Here is a 12,900-nt window from a genome sequence, read left to right as displayed (position 1 = left end):
AGCCTATCAGACTGGCGTCGGTCGTGACAATGACCCACTCTGGTCTGTGGAACATCATCCCTTGAGACAGATTGTCCAGGGACAGCCACCAACGGAGTGAGTCTCTGGTCCTCTGATTTACTTGTATCTTCGGAGACAAGTCTGTATAGTCCCCATTCCACTGACTGAGCATGCACAGTTGTAATGGTCTTAGATGAATGCGCGCAAAAGGAACTATGTCCATCGCCGCCACCATCAACCCGATCACTTCCATGCACTGAGCTATGGAAGGAAGAGGAACGGAATGAAGTATCCGACAAGAGTCCAGAAGCTTTGTTTTTCTGGCCTCTGTTAGAAAGATCCTCATTTCTAAGGAGTCTATAATTGTTCCCAAGAAGGGAACCCTTGTTGACGGGGATAGAGAACTCTTTTCCACGTTCACTTTCCAGCCGTGAGATCTGAGAAAGGCCAGGACAATGTCCGTGTGAGCCTTTGCTTGAGGAAGGGACGACGCTTGAATCAGAATGTCGTCCAGGTAAGGTACTACTGCAATGCCCCTTGGTCTTAGCACCGCTAGAAGGGACCCTAGTACCTTTGTGAAAATCCTTGGAGCAGTGGCTAATCCGAAAGGAAGCGCCACGAACTGGTAATGTTTGTCCAGGAATGCAAACCTTAGGAACCGATGATGTTCCTTGTGGATAGGAATATGTAGATACGCATCCTTTAAATCCACCGTGGTCATGAATTGACCTTCCTGGATGGAAGGAAGGATAGTTCGAATGGTTTCCATCTTGAACGATGGGACCTTGAGAAATTTGTTTAAGATCTTGAGATCTAGGATTGGTCTGAACGTTCCCTCTTTTTTGGGAACTATGAACAGATTGGAGTAGAACCCCATCCCCTGTTCTCTTAATGGAACAGGATGAATCACTCCCATTTTTAACAGGTCTTCTACACAATGTAAGAACGCCTGTCTTTTTATGTGGTCTGAAGACAACTGCGACCTGTGGAACCTCCCCCTTGGGGGAAGTCCCTTGAATTCCAGAAGATAACCCTGGGAGACTATTTCTAGCGCCCAAGGATCCAGAACATCTCTTGCCCAAGCCTGAGCGAAGAGAGAGAGTCTGCCCCCCACCAGATCCGGTCCCGGATCGGGGGCCAATATTTCATGCTGTCTTGGTAGCAGTGGCAGGTTTCTTGGCCTGCTTTCCCTTGTTCCAGCCTTGCATTGGTCTCCAAGCTGGCTTGGCCTGAGAAGTATTACCCTCTTGCTTAGAGGACGTAGCACCTTGGGCTGGTCCGTTTTTACGAAAGGGACGAAAATTAGGTCTATTTTTTGCCTTGAAAGGCCGATCCTGAGGAAGGGCGTGGCCCTTACCCCCAGTGATATCAGAGATAATCTCTTTCAAGTCAGGACCAAACAACGTTTTCCCCTTGAAAGGAATGTTTAGTAGCTTGTTCTTGGAAGACGCATCAGCCGACCAAGATTTCAACCAAAGCGCTCTGCGCGCCACAATAGCAAACCCAGAGTTCCTAGCCGCTAACTTAGCCAATTGCAAAGAGGCGTCTAGAGTGAAAGAATTAGCCAATTTGAGAGCATTGATTCTGTCCATAATCTCCTCATAAGGAGGAGAGTCACTATCGAGCACCTTAAGCAGTTCATCAAACCAGAAATATGCGGCAGTAGTGACAGGGACAATGCATGAAATGGGTTGTAGAAGGTAACCCTGCTGAACAAACATCTTTTTAAGCAAACCTTCTAATTTTTTATCCATAGGATCTTTGAAAGCACAACTATCCTCTATGGGAATAGTGGTGCGTTTGTTTAAAGTAGAAACCGCTCCCTCGACCTTGGGGACTGACTGCCATAAGTCCTTTCTGGGGTCGACCATAGGAAACAATTTTTTAAATATGGGGGGAGGGACGAAAGGAATACCGGGCCTTTCCCATTCTTTATTAACAATGTCCGCCACCCGCTTGGGTATAGGAAAAGCTTCTGGGAGCCCCGGCACCTCTAGGAACTTGTCCATTTTACATAGTTTCTCTGGGATGACTAAATTTTCACAATCATCCAGAGTGGATAATACCTCCTTAAGCAAAATGCGGAGATGTTCCAATTTAAATTTAAATGTAATCACATCAGATTCAGCCTGCTGAGAAATGTTCCCTAAATCAGTAATTTCTCCCTCAGACAAAACCTCCCTGGCCCCCTCAGATTGGGTTAGGGGCCCTTCAGAGATATTAATATCAGCGTCGTCATGCTCTTCAGTAACTAAAACAGAGCAGCCACGCTTACGCTGACAAGGGTTCATTTTGGCTAAAATGTTTTTGACAGAATTATCCATTACAGCCGTTAATTGTTGCATAGTAAGGAGTATTGGCGCGCTAGATGTACTAGGGGCCTCCTGAGTGGGCAAGACTCGTGTAGACGAAGGAGGGAATGATGCAGTACCATGCTTACTCCCCTCACTTGAGGAATCATCTTGGGCATCATTGTCATTATCACATAAATCACATTTATTTAAATGAGTAGGAATTCTGGCTTCCCCACATTCAGAACACAGTCTATCTGGTAGTTCAGACATGATAAACAGGCATAAACTTGATCAGAAAGTACAAAAAACGTTTTAAAATAAAACCGTTACTGTCACTTTAAATTTTAAACTGAACACACTTTATTACTGCAATTGCGAAAAAACATGAAGGAATTGTTCAAAATTCACCAAATTTTCACCACAGCGTCTTAAAGCTTTGAAAATATTGCACACCAATTTTGGAAGCTTTAACCCTTAAAATAACGGAACCGGAGCCGTTTTAAGCTTTAAACCCCTTTACAGTCCCTGGTATCTGCTTTGCTGAGACCCAACCAAACCCAAAGGGGAATACGATACCAAATGATGCCTTCAGAAAGTCTTTTATAAGTATCAGAGCTCCTCTCACATGCGACTGCATGCCATGCCTCTCAAAAACAAGTGCGCAACACCGGCGCGAAAATGAGACTCTGCCTATGCTTTGGGAAAGCCCCTAAAGAATAAGGTGTCTAAAACAGTGCCTGCCGATATTATTATATCAAAATACCCAGATAAAATGATTCCTCAAGGCTAAATATGTGTTAATAATCAATCGATTTAGCCCAGAAAAAGTCTACAGTTTAAATAAGCCCTTGTGAAGCCCTTATTTACAATCGTAATAAACATGGCTTACCGGATCCCATAGGGAAAATGACAGCTTCCAGCATTACATCGTCTTGTTAGAATGTGTCATACCTCAAGCAGTAAGAGACTGCACACTGTTCCCCCAACTGAAGTTAATTGCTCTCAACAGTCCTGTGTGGAACAGCCATGGATTTTAGTTACGGTTGCTAAAATCATTTTCCTCATACAAACAGAATTCTTCATCTCTTTTCTGTTTCTGAGTAAATAGTACGTACCAGCACTATTTGAAAATAACAAACTCTTGATTGAATAATGAAAAACTACAGTTAAACACTAAAAAACTCTAAGCCATCTCCGTGGAGATGTTGCCTGTACAACGGCAAAGAGAATGACTGGGGTAGGCGGAGCCTAGGAGGGATCATGTGACCAGCTTTGCTGGGCTCTTTGCCATTTCCTGTTGGGGAAGAGAATATCCCACAAGTAAGGATGACGCCGTGGACCGGACACACCTATGTTGGAGAAATAGTGCAGTTATATTTTTAACTGTATTGCACTTTTAGTTGGTTGTGATTTTACATTTGTTATGTATTGTTAATATATTTTATTGTAATATGTTTTATTTATAAACATATTCTGTGAAATTTCTTCGAGTTTTTACAACTTTGTGACAAGTAAATAAAACTTATTTCATAAAGTCTTTTGAGTTATAGTTCTTCATAATTTTAAAGAAGCTATCTTAAATCATTAGTCTGTATTGTGCTTGAGAAACTGTCACAAGATTTAAAAAAAAAAGTATCGGTACTTGTAATCTGTCAAACACTAATATATATATATTGAAGATTGGAGTAGCCGTGTTAGTCCAGTAGATAGATGCTCCAAAAACAAAGTATTGCAGTATGCAGTGATACCTTTTTTATTGGACTAACATAATATTTAAAAGACAAGCTTTCGAGAGTTTAGACCTGAGGAAGAGAGGAAAACTCTCGAAAGCTTGTCTTTTAAATATTATGTTAGTCCAATAAAAAAAGGTATCACTGCATATTGCAATACTTTGTTTTTTGAGCATATATCTATATATATCTATATCTATCTATCTATCATATATATATCTATATCTATCTATCTATCTATATAAAATGTATTTATTTTTTTTCTTTTAATCAAACTGCATTAAAATAATAATTATAGGAGTTCACCTCCTAACTGCGTCTATTATTTATAAAGTTTGAACAAAGCAATGCATTGAATAAAGTCAAGTCTCTTTGGAGTCATACTCTTATTTTAGTTCTTTACAGGTGCTGGTTGGTGAAGCTTAAAAAGGGATACGAAACCACAAATTTTTCTTTCATGGTTTAGATAGAGAACACTATTTTAAACGACTTTCTAATTTACTTCTATTATAATTTTTTTTCATTCTCTTGGCATTTTTTCATGAAAAGCAGGGACGTATGCTTAGGAGCTGGTGCTTTTCTGAAGCGCTATATGGCAGCAGTTTGGAAAGAATTAATCCATTTGCAAAAGCACTAGGATGACAGCACAAGTAAACTGGAAAGTTTTTTTTAAATTGTTATGATAGTCTGTCTGAATCACAAAATAATTTTTGTGTTTCATATCCCTTTAACATTGTTATACCGGGAGCCACTATCTTGGAGTTCACATATTCTTGCACCCAGTGACAAGTACAGATCAGTGGTGGTGAAGCTTTTTTTCACAGCTGTGCGCTTCAGGTTAACACAAACAATACAGAAAGGGAAGTTAACATTATTGCAGTTTTTGTACATCATTTTAAAGTTACATAGCATATATAAAAATGGTCTCATGAATAATATAAAGCACTGCAGCCACAGCAACAATGTAAAGCTTCCTTTCTGTTTCATTCACACTAATCCAAATACAACTGTCAAAACTGGCATTATCACTAATCTGTGGCTGATAGCTGCTTCTGTCACAGAGTGCAAGAACACCTAAGATCCAAGATGTTGGTGCCCAGTAATTGATTGCCCTTACAGTGAAAAAAAAGTTTACGTTGCTAGAGATTAAATCTCCTTTCCTCTAGCCTCAAATGACCTCTTGTCACAAACAGAAGCACCAATTATGGGCCAGATTACAAGTGGCGTGCTAATTAACGCTAGAAGTAAGCTTTCTGCTCTCGTCGGGTTGCGCTTGTATTAGGAGTTGAAAGTATACTGTTTTTGCTTGCTCACTAACCCAATGAGCACAAAAACCTAACGTTAGAATATTGTGTGCGCGTTCACGTATTCCCCCATAGAAGTCAATGGAGAAAAAAAAAAAAAGTGTGGTAAAGAACCCCAACACCCCACTTGCCTTGTGGTTTCCTTTGAGACTCAGCGGTAAACATAAATTACATTTTGTACAGTGTTCGAATTCTTCTTTTGGGCCAATCCTATCAAAAGGAAACATAACGAAAAGCATAAACCATATTAAACAAAAAGCTAAAGAAAAAAACTACAGTTCCAAGTTTAGTAAATGTAAAAGGTGATACATCATAAGATAAAGTAAAAAAATACCAATAACCTTTTCAGTGTACTTTTTTTGTAAGTAGGAATTATACAGGTTTTTTTTTTTTTATTATATAAGTAAACTTGCACGTTTGTAAAATGAAGATATTTGAAAGTTGTACTAACAAAAAACATACTTAAGGACCACTAAAGTCAAAATTAAATTGTCAGGATTCAGATAAAGCACAGTTTTAACCCCTTAGTGACCAGACCACTTTTCCATTTTTTGACCATTTGGGACCAAGCCTATTTTTACATTTCTGCAGTGTTTGTGTTTAGCTGTAATTTTCCTCTTACTCATTTACTGTACCCACACATATTATACACCATTTTTCTCGCCATTAAATGGACTTTCTAAAGATACCATTATTTTCATCATATCTTATAATTTACAATATTTTTTTTTTATAAAATATGAGGAAAAAATGGGAAAAAAACCCACACTTTTTCTAACTTTGACCCCCAAAATCTGTTGCACATCTATAACCACCAAAAAACAACCATGCTACATAGTTTCTAAATTTTGTCCTGAGTTTAGAAATACCCAATGTTTACATGTTCTTTGCAAGTTATAGGGCAATAAATACAACTAGCACTTGGCTATTTTCAAACCATTTTTTTTTTTTCAAAATTAGCAATACATTGTAACACTGATATCCGTCAGCAATCCCTGAATAACCCTTCACATCTATATATATTTTATTTTTTTTAGTAGACAACCCAAAGTATTGATCTAGGCCCATTTTGGTCTATTTCATTCCACCATTTCACCGCCAAATAAGTTTAAATAAATAAAAAATCGTTAGCCGTTTCACAAACTTTAGGTTTCTCACTGAAATTATTTACAAACAGCTTGTGCAATTATGGCACAAATAGTTGTAAAAGCTTCTCTGGGATCCCCTTTTTTCAGAAATAGACATATATGACTTTGGACAAAAGACCAGTGGACTACTGGGAAGTGTGTACATATATAGCACTCAACAACATAAGAGTGTAATAGTATCAGTGGGAAAAAAATAACATAATAACATGGTACCATGGTTGCCATGTTATTTTTTCCCACTGATACTATTACACTCTTATGTTGTTGAGTGCTATATATGTACACACTTCCCAGTAGTCCACTGGTCTTTTGTGTTAACAGTTGTTTCTCTCTTTCCTTCTCATATATGGCTTTGGAGTTGCTTTTTGGTAATTAGGTCTCTAAATACCGCTGCTCACCACATGTGTATTATGTCCAGCAGTGAAGGGGTTAATTAGGGAGCTTGTAGGGTTAATTTTAGCTTTAGTGTAGTAGACAGCCCAAAGTATTGATCTAGGCCCATTTTGGTATATTTCATGCCACCATTTCACCACCAAATGCGATCAAATAAAAACCCGAAATTATTTACAGTTAGTGCAATCATGGCACAAGTGGTTCAAAATTCTTCTCTAGGATCCCCTTATTTCAGAAATAGTGTGTATATATATATATATATATATATATATATATATATATATATATATATATATATATACACACATATATATATATATATATATATATACACACATATATATACATATACACATATATATATATATATATATATATATATATATATATATATATATATATATATATATATATATATATATATACACACACACACACAAACTTTTTATTTCCTTATTTCCCCCTCCCTCCTTGCAAACCGTGGTGTACTGTTAATGTGCGCGCGCGCCGAGCCCCACCGCCGCGCGATCACGGACAGTCAGGAATCAGATCTAGCACCAGAGATGGGCCGCCCACCCGCCTTCCTGTTATGGCTCCCACCCACCAACGATCAGCACCATCGCTGGCCGATGCAGAGAGGGCCACAGAGTGGCTCTCTCTGCATCGGATGCTTAAAAAATGTTATTGCAGGATGCCTCAATATCGAGGCATCACTGCAATAACATGAAAGCAGCTGGAAGGATCACGATCGCTTCCAGTGCTTGAAAACCCTGAGGACGTACAGGGTACATCCTTGGTCCTTAAGTGACATTTATTTTTTTTTAGGACGTACCCTGTACGTCCTTGGTCCTTAACCCTTTAAGGACACAGCTTTCAGTTTGCTCAATTGTTTTATGACGGAAAAATTCCGTCATATGTCTTTAAGAGGTTATGGGGTTAAACAACTTTCTAATTCACATCCGATATATAAAAATGCAGTTTCTGGTGCACCATCACCAACTTAGCATGTGCAAGATTCACAGAATATACATATATTCATTCTGTGATTGTGGTCACGTGATAAACAATAAAATTAACTTTCAAATTTGTCAGAAAAAAAAAAAATCTACTTGTGAAATTCAAACAAAGTGATTTTGCATTGTCTATTTATTTATTGTGTTATTCAACTGTGTTTAGTGGTCCTTTCAAAAGGTACATTAAACATCTTAATTTGAAAAAAAATAATATATATATACATATACATACACACACACTCTCCCTGGGAATGCCAAAAAAAAAAAAAGGGCAAGGTATTATCAAAATGCTGCAAAATTGTCTATAGCTCTACTGATTTTCAGCATTTTGAAGAAACCTAGGTTATAGATGCCTGCTGCTCAAAGCTCTCTCCAGCTCCACAAACACGGAGGTGCCAGCGTTTCAAAACAAGGCTGCCTACTGGCCTTGAGTGCCATTCAAGTCGCTCACTACAGCATCATGTACAAGAAGTAACAGGCACTATGAGGCGAGCATAAAATAAAACTAAAAAATACTTATTTAAATCCTTTAAAAATAAATATACAAAACATGGAATGGATCCTAAGCCAATGATAGTCTGATGCGTTTCGCACTCTCAAGTGGAACTTATTGCCTGCCCCTTAACTTCAGGATATATAACAACGGAATAAAAGAGGGATGAACAAAAATGTATCCAATACAAGCTCATGCTGCATTAAGAGAATATAAAACAGAGCTCATTTAGTAAAAACAAATATACTTAAAGTAAACATAAAAAGAAACAGATTGTGTAAAACCAGGAAAATTACTTGGGTTCTTGCAAAATGAGCACTTATAAATTATCAGTGTAGTCACTGCGCTCAAGAAAATGAGAGAGCTGACATTTTGGTAACTTAAAAGGGACAGTGTACACCAGAATTTTTATTGTTTAAAAAGATAGATAATCCCTTTATTACCCATTCCCCAGTTTTGCATAACCAACACAGTTATAATAATATATTTTTAACCTCTGTGATTATCTTGTATCTAAGCCTCTGCAAACTGCCCCTTTATTTCAGTTCTTTTGACAGACTTGCAGTTTATCCAATCAGTGCCTGCTCCCAGATAACTTCGCGTGCACAAGCACAGTTATCTATATGAAATATGTGAACTAACACCCTCTAGTGGTGCATTCTGAAAAGAGGTGGCCTTCAAGGTCTAAGAAATTAGCATATGAACCTCCTAGGTTAAGCTTTCAATTAAGAATACCAAGAGAACAAAGCAAAATTGGTGATAAAAGTAAATTGGAAAATTGTTTAAAATGGCATGCTCTATGTGAATCATGAAAGTTTATTTTGGCCTAGACTGTCCCTTTAAGTTGCATTCTGCCTCTAATGAGCATTGGCAAAACTGACTGTATAAATATTGTATTGTTTTCTGTTATCACAAGTACATAAAACACTATTACTGAATTAGCAGTGGTGAAAATAATTCTCTATACTTTAGCAGCCGGGGGGGGGGGGGAATACTAGCCCACTCAGCGTGAAATATAGGATATTTACTTTATAGTGTACCCTGTAGAAAAATGGTTGCACTCAACTGCTACCTAGAGGGGCACAAGACCCCTTCAAAAGTGATATAATGCATTGCAAAAGTATTCAGACTCATTGAAAATTATATATTTTTTTTAATCTAGATTACATACACACATTTTCCCAAACAATATTTTTTATTGCAAACAACTCATCTTAGAGCAAAAAATAAAAATTGTGTTTTATAGCATTTGTTAATTAAACCAATTTTGAAAACGACTGTGGTCTGAGGCATTCTGCTAATTTTGGTGCCAAATTTATAAGAGTAATATTGCAATACAAATAAATGTGCAAATAAAGAAAACAATGCACATCCCTAGCAGATATATTGAAAAGAAAACAAATAACTTAGAAATATGCTGCTTCAAACTTCTCATTACTATTTAGTAGAGCCACATTTTGCTGTAATAGCAGCTATAAGTATTTTGAGGTAAAGTATCTACCTATTTTGCACACTGGCTCGGCCCATTCTTCTAGGTCGATTTTGCTCAAGGCGGTTCAAGTTAGTTGGGTTGTGCTTGTGTGCAGTAATTTTCAAATAGTGCCTCAGATTCTCATTAGGACTGAGATCAGGACTATGAAGGAACCACTGAAGGATATTCACATTTTTGTCCTAAAGTTGCTTTTGCCTTGTGCTTGGGAACATTGTTCTGCTGATGGTGAAGGACAGTCTAGGTCAAAATAAACTTTCATGATTCAGATAGAGCATGTAATTTTAAACAATTTTCCAATTTACTTTTATCACCAATTTTGCTGTGTTCTCTTGGTATTCTTAGTTGAAAGCTTAACCTAGGAGGTTCATATGCTAATTTCTTAGACATTGAAGCCCACCTCTTTTCAGAATGCATTTTAACAGTTTTTCACCACTAGAGGGTGCTAGTTCACGTATTTCATATAGATAACACTGTGCTCATGCACGTGAAGTTATCTGGGAGCAGGCTAGATTGCAAGTCTGTCAAAAGAACTGAAAAAGGGGCAGTTTGCAGAGGCTTGGATACAAGATAATCACAGAGGTTAAAAGTATATTTATATAATTGTGTTGGTTATGCAAAACTGGGGAATGGTTAATAAAGGGATTATCTATCTTTTAAAACAATAAAAATGCTGGTGTAGACTGTCCCTTTAATCTTCAGCTTTTAGCAGACTGTAAAAGGTTTTCCTGCAGTATTGCCCTGCATTTTACTCCATCCATTCTTCCTTCAATTCTCACAAGATTCCCAGTCTCTGCAGATGAAAAGCACCCCAAAAACAAGATGCTGCCATCATACTTCACTATATGGATGTTTGTTGGGGTATGACCAGTGTTGTCATTTGCACCACACATAGGGCCAGATTACAAGTGGAGCACTAAATTTTGCTTTAGTGTAAGCGATATTTGCACTTGACTGTGTAATACCAGCGCACGCTAATGGTGGCTGGTATTACAAGTTGTCAGCAATGCAAATGCAAGCTGGGAAGCATTGAGCTCATGAGAACGCACATAAATAGGATCCAACAGGAGCCTTGTTCTGATGCTGTCAGAGATGGCACAGAACCTAATCGCAGCAAAGGGGGTAAGTAGCGCAGCAAATAGAAATATATATATATATGATTATTTACATATATATTTATGTGTATATACACATATTAACACAAATATATATGTATATAAGCATTTCATCATGATTTCCTTTGGGCATCACACTGAGGATGTGCCTACACTGAAACAACACTTTCTTCACTTTGGGGACATTTTATAAAGATGCTAGTACAACATCGAAACGTCATGCCTTTTCCCCAATTTTAATTATGGACTTTTAAAAGTTAGTTACTTTTGCCGTCTTTTCTGGAGAAAAGAGAAAAAAAAAAAAAAAAAAAAAAAAGAGAAAAAAAAGAGAGAAAAAAAAGAGAGAGAAAAAAAAGAAAGAGAGAAAGCCAACATATTGCCAAACTGAAATGAATATTAGAGACATTGAGAATATCAATATCTTTGGTCATTATTTGTCCCAATGCGTTGCAATACATTCAGTCTATGTTACCTGCATATGCCACACCCCTCACAATGGTACTGCTTCTTGTACTTGTCATACAGGTGGCAAATGTTGCAGTAATATTCACCAAAAATATTGCTACAGCCTTCACATGTCTTTTGGGCCTACAAACAAAAACAGATAATGCAAACCATAAGTAAACTTACAAATGTAAACAGTTATGTTAAAGCAGAAGAATTATCTGATAAGTGATAATTCATGGAGAATGTCAGACATAAGTAACAAATAACCCAGCAGTTGTTTCATTCCTATTGCTTAGTAGTCGGCTAATCATCATTTTGGATTTCATGTCTAACACTTGGCTGTTTGGGCATACTTCACTATGCCTCATTTGACTGTACCACTTTTTTATCCTTGCAAACTCCACTACATCATTAACAATTCTGACAAATTGTTCTTGACTGACAATGTTTTTATAGGTAGAGTGCTATGTTGGCCCTTTTGTTTTTAACCCCTTAAGGACCAGCGTTGTACCCTGTACGATACTGCTGTCCTAGACCTCCCTCTGCTGAGATCTCGCTAAAAGTAGCGAGATTGTGCTATTTCTGCATGCCCCCAGAGTTACTCTGTGGCACTCTCTGCATCGGACAGCGGTGGTGCCCCTGCTGGAGGGGGGGGTGGTAGCAGGAGAAAAAAAAAGAAAAAACTTAAGAGTGGCAGGATGAGGGAAGGAGAGAGGGGGCTCCTATGGTGGAGGGGGAATTAGAGGGTGGGTAAACGATCTGGGAAGGGTAATGAGGGGAGGTAGCAACACTACAGAAAAAAAAAAAAAAGTTTTTTATTATTAAATAAAAATGGCTACATAACTGGGTACTGGCAGACAGCTGCACTCACCACTATGCAGAAAATTCCATCTTTTATTGGGATATTCAAAGCAGAAAAGACAACGTTTCGGACCTCTAGTCCTTAGAGGTCCGAAACGTTGTCTTTTCTGCTTTGAATATCCCAATAAAAGATGGAATTTTCTGCATAGTGGTGAGTGCTGCTGAATTCTTTGGACTGTGTTACTGCTTTAAGGGTTTTGTGTGGTACCCTTACAACTTGCACCACCTTGTTATCTAAGTGCTGTACCACTTGGACTGTGTTACTGGCAGACAGCTGCCAGTACCAAGATGGCGAAATCTAGTTAGAGGGGGGAGGGTTAGAGAGCTTTTTGGGAGGGATCAGGGAGGTGGGAATGTAAAGGGTTAATCCTACACTGAAGAAAATAATAATAAAAAACAAAAAACACATCTAAAACTGCATACTGGCAGACTGTCTGCCAGTACTTAAAGTGAATGTATATTTTGATGCTAAAGTGCCTGGTTTTTCAAAATTCAATTAAAAACAGGGGCACTTTAATTCATAAAAATTTACATTTCACTTGTTGTGGAAAAAAGAAAGAAACTTACCATTTAACCCCTTAACGACCAAGGACGTATGCCATACGTCCTCAAA

General features: G+C 37.9%; 1 protein-coding gene across 1 annotated transcript in view; it reads right to left on the bottom strand.

Annotated features, from left to right (window-relative positions):
- The window catches only part of RCHY1 (ring finger and CHY zinc finger domain containing 1), a 55,307-nt gene that overhangs the window by 34,637 nt on the left and 7,770 nt on the right, over positions 1 to 12,900 (bottom strand). Inside the window, exons 3-4 of the mRNA XM_053703309.1 lie at positions 11,452 to 11,567; positions 5,460 to 5,538 (exon numbers count right to left, since the gene is read on the bottom strand). Coding sequence (XP_053559284.1) covers positions 5,460 to 5,538; positions 11,452 to 11,567 — 195 coding nt within the window. The remainder of the gene's footprint in view (positions 1 to 5,459; positions 5,539 to 11,451; positions 11,568 to 12,900) is intronic.

The sequence above is a fragment of the Bombina bombina genome, chromosome 2 (assembly GCF_027579735.1).
Source record: "Bombina bombina isolate aBomBom1 chromosome 2, aBomBom1.pri, whole genome shotgun sequence".
Classification (NCBI taxonomy): domain Eukaryota; kingdom Metazoa; phylum Chordata; class Amphibia; order Anura; family Bombinatoridae; genus Bombina; species Bombina bombina.
This window is presented reverse-complemented; position numbering and strand designations above follow the sequence as displayed.